This window comes from Drosophila suzukii, chromosome 3, assembly GCF_043229965.1.
Source record: "Drosophila suzukii chromosome 3, CBGP_Dsuzu_IsoJpt1.0, whole genome shotgun sequence".
NCBI lineage: Eukaryota > Metazoa > Arthropoda > Insecta > Diptera > Drosophilidae > Drosophila > Drosophila suzukii.
The window spans coordinates 36,951,960-36,958,991 of record NC_092082.1 but is presented as its reverse complement, the minus strand read 5'-3'; the positions used below and the strand labels follow the sequence as shown (position 1 = coordinate 36,958,991).

The 7,032-nt window shown below is 45.1% G+C and overlaps 1 protein-coding gene across 1 annotated transcript; it reads right to left on the bottom strand.

Annotated features, from left to right (window-relative positions):
• Nucleotides 1–275: 275 nt before the first annotated feature.
• Nucleotides 276–5,739, bottom strand: LOC139352765 (uncharacterized). Its single transcript, XM_070995395.1, has 3 exons — nucleotides 5,608–5,739; nucleotides 4,965–5,555; nucleotides 276–491 (listed from the first exon to the last, which is right to left on the bottom strand). Exons 1-3 carry the CDS (start codon nucleotides 5,737–5,739, stop codon nucleotides 276–278), a joined length of 939 nt encoding a protein of 312 aa, XP_070851496.1.
• Nucleotides 5,740–7,032: the final 1,293 nt, after the last annotated feature.

Sequence of the window (7,032 nt, the reverse complement as noted above, 5' to 3'; positions counted from 1 at the left end):
TCGTTCGACCGAATCCTTGCTATAATTCTTTATGAGCTGTTGGATCTGTACTTGTAGCTCATTTTGGTTGTCTAGTAGTCGATTGTGTAAATCGATTCTTGTGTGTCTTGTTTCCTCTATGAATGAAGTAGACACATTGTGTGTCTTGGAAAAAGAATCCCGTGAAGCCGGAAAATGCTGTGTATCCTGTAAAGCTGGATTAAGCTGACGATCCTGTGACGCTGGATGAAGAAGCGTATCCTGTGAAGCTGCATGAAGCTGAGTATCCTGTGACGCTAAATGAAGAAGCGTATCTTGTGAAGCTGGATGAAGCTGACGATCCTGTGACGCTGGATGACGAAGCGTATTTTGTGTAGCTGGATTAAGGTGACGATCCTGTAACGCTGGATGACGAAGCGTATCCTGTAAAGCTGGATATAGCTGACGATCCTGTGACGCTGGATGACGAAGCGTATCTTGTGTAGCTGGATTAAGGTGACGATCCTGTGACGCTATATGAAAAAGCGTATCCTGTGAAGCTGGATTAAGCTGACGATTCTTTGACGCTGGAAGAAGAAGCGTATCCTGTGAAGCTGGATAAAGCTGTGAATCCTGTGGAGCTGGATTAAGCTGAATATCCTGTGAAGCTGGATGAGCTATGGTTTCTAGGGCGGGTGGATGTAGTGAACTTAACGGGTCTTCTCACCAATCAGAGGTTAAGCTTTTGGTGGGAAGGGGGTTGCTGGAGTGTGATCCTTTGTTGGTAAGGGATCACGTCGGGGTCACCAATGTTTGTGCCTAACCGAACTAGACACTTCTGGGTCACACCGCGGGACAAGGGGGTAATGAGCACTTGTCGCTGGCACGGGGACGCTTTGCTGGCAGGACGATCGCGTCGTGGCAATGGTAACGATGGTTACTGCGATTCCGGACCACAGGCGTTGCGGAACTGCGCTGAGGTTGAGCTAACGTAAGTTAGCTGCTAGTGGAGATAGTGTATTACGAGCCCTATTCCCAGAGGTAGGAAGTAGAACCGCGGAGTTATGAGGTGTGTTGATAACTGATATATTCTTCATTTGATACATGATTATATACTACTTGGAACACGGAAGCTTAGTGTAATGAATGGTAAAATAAGCTATATTCTAAAGTAGGTCAGGGAACTATGATTATGGTGCAGCTGGCTCGGCTTAAACTGCAACATGTTGAGTCGGTGAGACGGTGAGTTAGTGAGACATGCTGATCAGCAATTCTCATATGCAGTGGATGCTACTGAGCACCTGGTACTGACACTGCAACATGTACTGACTGCATTGGCGGGTCAGTGTGCCGTTGAGTCGGTGAGTTAGTGCGACATATAATATGCTGATCAGCAATTCTCATATGCAGGGGGTGCTACTGAGCGCCTGGTACTGTTCCCAACTCGGCTACTGCATGATTTGTTGGGAGTGGTCATGTTGAGCACCTTTGTGTACGAACACGAATTATTAAATAAAGTTAAATCTTATAAATATATTTAAATATGCATAAAACTATGTTGGTGTGTAATTTCGGGGCTTCGATCACGAGCCAATTTATTAAAACTTAAATTAAAAGAATGCAATTAAAAGTGAATTTAAACATCGCGTCGATCGAACAATTAAAAAGGTGGGTGAACGGAGTGACGAAGTTGGTGGCAGAATTCTCAGAAAGGAAAGGACGACCATTATTCAGAAGACGACATGAACAACCAAGCCAGAGTCAAATTCAGGAATGCAAAAAGCAGTGAGTGTCGGGTGAAAAAAGGCAACGTTGCGGTGGTGGAAAATTTCAACCAGAGCATAGACGTCGTTGACCTCGTTGGGTATGGCTGAATGAATTTGCTGGCGAGTCTTGTGCCCGCAAATGGACTGCTCAGGTGCATATTATCGCACGCATCTATGGAATAAGAGGAAACTACTTGCAATGCTGATGATTAGCAACATTAATTACTACCATATATTACAACCTTGGATAAATTGACGACAGAGCTGGACTCACCGTTTGGCGTAAAATCATCGAAGTTGGAGACAAGGCGTAAATTCAAAGGTCTTAAATGGAAGCAAGTCAAAACTTTCGGAAAGTGTGTCAATGGCAAGGTAATGCTTCCTCAGGGCATTAATATTGATGCAGCATAAATGGTGAGTTGCGTCATTAAGGGTATTCCTAATCAAGGGCTGCGTAATCAGGCGCATATTCAATGCTTTGTGGATGTTAGGCAGTTAAGACGAGATTTCAAGGACACAAAGCCTTGGGCATTGGGCGTTCGAGTGCAAAAAGTCGAATGGATCGTGCTATGCGTGCTGTGAGATGGGACATTTTTTGCCAAAATACTTGAAGAACAGAAATATGAAATGGGGCAACAATAACTATGTAAGATATGTTAGTTTATTTTGTAAAGGATTCTTATACCAAATTAATTGCAGAGTGCCTCACACAGGGCGTCCGATTTCCTTTATCATAATCTCATAAGCACCAGAGAACATTTCCAAACTACCACTTTTAAGTTTATAACATGGATTAAAGAAAGCTTACTTGGATACATATGAAAATGTACTAATGCTTGTTTGCGGTGCCAGCGATGAATCATTCGGACTCCACAGCATTACAAAGGCTGATCGACAATGCAAACAAATACGAGGATCATTACTCTTCATCGGGTCTACGGAACAGATCATGAATGCCATTATAATTCACATTCACATCTCAACTACAACAGAGCTCAGAGGCTGTTCCTTGGCTATACGTTACATCGGCCTAAAATCCAGCGGATATTGTCTCACACGGTTGTTGCACCAAGGATTTGAGATCACATGTGGTTCTTATGACCACAATTTCTGCTGCACTCACCAGAAAACTGTCCAAGTCAACATATCAAACCTCCAAAAAACGAATGCAGTCAACTTACACTACGCTGCAAAACAGTTGATCTAACAGAAACAAATTCAATCTTGAGAGCCCTCATCTTTCAACCTACAGTACTCTGCAAAACAGTTGATCTAACAGAAACAAATTCAATCTTGAGAGACCTCAGCTCTTACCATACAAATTGATAACGTACTCCATTTTCCTGCAACCGAATTGAATTTGACTTCCTTGAAAATCGTTTCGAAAATTCAGCAAGATCTGCAGCCATGTTTTCAACGACTCGCGCCACTCTTAGAATATTTGGTTTTCAACGGCGTTGAAGTGTGTGTGATGAGGGTGGGTGGTAGGTTGGCAAAGGCTGACATACCAATAGACGCAAAATTTCCGGCCTTGTTACCCACGATACATCCATTCACGAGGCTTCATTTGGAATTTTTACATAGAAAAAGATCTTCACGCTAGACCCAAGCTTCTAATATCAATTTTTCGCAAAAAACGTTGGATAATAAACGCGCGCTCACTGTTCTGACAAGTTTTACGAAGCTGCATAACGTTCGCTGAAACAGGCAGAACGATTGCAAGGATGTCGACTATTCCTTGTGTCGGGCGTTGACTTCTGCATCCCGTTTTTCACCTCATACAGGATCAGAGGCAAGGCCCGGTACAAAACGTACTGTGCTGTATTCGCCTTTTTCACATCAAAGGCAGTTCATTTCAAGCTCGTATCGTATTCAACCAAAGCGTTTCTGCTTTGCATCAGAAGATTCGTCGCTCGCCGAGGCATTCCGATAAAATTATATTACGATAACGCAACCAATTTCTCCGGTGCAGCTTGATTTGCGACTACAAGACTAATAAAGGTTTTGAATTCTCAGCTATCCCTCCTAGAGCTCCTCATTTCGGAGGCCTGTGGGAGGCTGCCGTAAAGTCTGTGAAAACGCTGATACTTTAGAACATCGCGCAGGCGAAATCAACCTTCGAAGAACTTCAAACAATCTTCATTGATATCAGAGCAATGTTGAATTCCAGTCCAATTTCATTGGCACCTGAAGATCCCAACGACACCATAGCAATTACCCCAGCACCTGTACCATTCCAAGGATGATACCCAAAAGGAAGCCAAGTACGTCGATAGGTTCCAACGGATTACCTACATCAAGCAGAGCTTTTTTAATGTTTGGCAGCGCGACTACATACACACTCTGCAGGAGCGTGAAAAATGGACAAGGGGCTTCCCAAACATTCACGAGGGTCAGGCCCCAGCAGTGGGGTCTGGCTCGAGTGGTCGCAGCTATCCCAGGCAAAGATGGTCGAGTCTGCGTTGCTGATATCAAAACTACCAAAGGTCCAATTCATAAATTCAATTAAATTTTAATTTAATAACCGAAATTTAAAGAATACTTTTAAATTGTCAAATACTCATCGAGTAGAAGTCCTGGGAAAAAAAATTGACATAATCAAAAAAAATTTGTAAATTTGTTTTTGAGTGTTCCTTTGAACTGATAGGTTAGGTTAGGTTAGGCTAGAATGGCTACCAGACTATAGTCTGATCACATAGACCTCTGTGGGTTCATTGTGATACCGCATGATCTCGTTTCTTTCCTTTTCTAGGGTTCCCTTTCTTATATGTTATAACCTGTGTTAGGTTGATCAGCATGTCTTCCACCCGGAAGATTTCATAAAAGCGCTTATGTTTTTAAGATAAATCTCCGATATTTCGGTGAGATCGTTGATGAAGGGGTTTCCTAGGTGTTTCAGTCTGAGTCTGGGCTGGGCAGAAGCAGAGAAGGCTTTCTACCGTATCCTCTTCTTCATCCCTGCACCTTCTACAGAAGTCATTTTTGGGGCTTTTAGCCTGCCGACTGTGTGCGAACAAGCCAGTGACCTGTAAGAGCTCGAACTAGGTTTTTTTTTGGTTTTTTTTTTATTCATTTTTTACTTTATTACTACTACTAACAAGTATACATTTAGAAAAATAAATGGGCGCAACCTGCAGAAGTTGTGCGGTACGGCCGCAAAGCAATGCTTCGCACAACTGCGGCAACTTACGTGTCCAGGCCTCTCCTCTCTCTCTCCGCTATCCCGAGTTTTCGCATTACAGACGCGGTAAATTTGGCCGTCGCGTCCCACTCCATTTGGCCTCTTAGCATGTTTGGCACTAGCGTGCTGGGGCTAGTGCTGACACCGGTCGTTGTTTCCTGGGCGGTCCTGTCCTCTACGAACCGCACGCACTCATAGAGGACGTGGCGTGCGTCCTCCTCGATTCCAGAGCCGCAGGATGGGCAATTGTCACTCGTATCATGTCCGTACTTCTTCAGGTACGACCGGAAGCATTCGTGACCACTCAGGATCTGGGTCAGGTAGAAGTACACCTGCTCGTGCCTCCTTTCCAGCCAGGGACTCAAGACGGGAATGAGAACGTGGGTCCAGCGTCCAGAGGTTGTGGAATCCCACCTCTCCTGCCACCGAGAGATGGATCTCTCTCTCGCGGGCCGTCGCGCCTCGCGCCTAGTTTGGTCGTCCGAGCTCGTGACCGTTTCCTCCACTTCTACTGCCACTCTTACTAGTTCTTGTACCGAAACTAGACCAGCGATGACCAGCGCCGCTTTCTCGGAGATTGTCCGGAAGGCACAGGATATCCTTGTGGCACACAGTCTGTGCGTGCGAGCCACGCCACTCATGTACGAGGGCTTTAGCCCATACCGGGGCGGCATAAAGCACTTGGGACGTAACGACGCTCACTATGAGTTTCCTCCGTTCCTGCTTTGGGCCCCTCGTGTTCAGCAGAATCCATGCGAGCGATCTGGCGGTCGCTGCGGCCTTTTTGTTGGCATACTCCAGGTGCTCTTTGTAGGACAGCCTGTTGTCTATCATGACGCCTAGGAATTTTATAGCTCTTTGAGAGACTATGTCGACCCCTCCGACCGTCAGCTTGACCGTCTCGCCGAGTTACCGGCTCCGTTTGAACTAGCATGCCACACTCTGTCCTGCTGAATTTGAGTAGTACCGATGTCTTTCACTGTTTTTCACAGGCCATGTCTGGTGAGAGATACGACACTGTGGTGCGTTTTGCTAATAAGTGTTGGCTAGTTTGTTAAAATAGACTTTGATATTTAGCTTGCCGACATTCTCCTTTTCTGGAAGGAGAAGCATGATGGTGCCCTGCTTGTCTATCTTGTCCACTGTGTAGTTTTCTACGGTGTCCCAGTGAGATCTGCGATAGGCTGCTATTGTTCAGGAGTTGGTGTTTGTCGAGTCACTATATATATTTAAGCGTCCTCTTTGGAGGCTTATGTCCCCTAAACATTTAAGTGCTTCCTTAATAGCGTGGACCTCCGCTTGGAAGACGCTACAGTGGTCCGGGAGCCTGAATGACTTCCTGATATCTAATTGATCGGAGTATAAACCTCCGCTAACTTGAGATTGTATATGAACAGATTGCGTCCGTCGTGCCTGTTCGGCCTTGCTCCGATTCTTCTCTATCTGGAATCAGGGCTTCAAAGGATGCGTGACTGTATTTAAGGGATTTGCATAGATCCGTTTACTTCGGAATCGATTTATCATGCTGGAGAGTTTTAGCACGGCCATAAAATTGGGACTTCCACTGCCCGGTGTCTCCAAATCGAATAGCTGCCGACTTGGCCCTTTCCAGGCCTGCTAAGTCCAGGCTAGGCGAGTTCAAGATCGCATTCAGCGCTTCATTCGGGGTTGTTCGAAGGGCTCCACTAACACACAAAGCCGTTATTTGCTGTACTTTGTTTAGGGGAGTCAAGATGCATTGTTTGTGTAGAGCGGTCCACCACAGAGCCGCTCCATATAGTAGGATTGGCTTGACTACCGCTGTGTATATCCAGTTGACTATTCTAGGGGACATGCGCCATCTTAGCCCTATTACTTTTTTACGGGAGTAATTTGCAATAGTCGCTTTCTTGGTTCTCTCTTGGTTGTTTAAGCACCATTTGAGACGCTTTTCTATACTAACCCCAAATATCCGGCGTGATCGTTAAAAGAGAGATTACAGTTGTCTAAAAGGAGTGGGTTAAGTCGTGGGATATTGTTTATATTTGTAAATAGAACAAGTTTCGTTTTTGAGGGATTTACCCCAAGTCCGTTCTTTATCGACCATTCCGATAGTATTTTTTGCTTAGCGGTCATAAGATTGCAAAG

Excerpts from the sequence above, each read along its gene's own strand:
- LOC139352765 (XM_070995395.1), bottom strand. The coding sequence starts at position 5,739 with ATGATAGACAACAGGCTGTCCTACAAAGAGCACCTGGAGTATGCCAAC. Across the intron at positions 5,556-5,607 it reads AGGAACGGAGGAAACTCATA|CCCTCGTACATGAGTGGCGT; the intron begins GTGAGCGTCGTT and ends TATGGGCTAAAG. Across the intron at positions 492-4,964 it reads CGGCCAAATTTACCGCGTCT|CGTCACAGGATCGTCACCTT; the intron begins GTAATGCGAAAA and ends TTTTTCATATAG.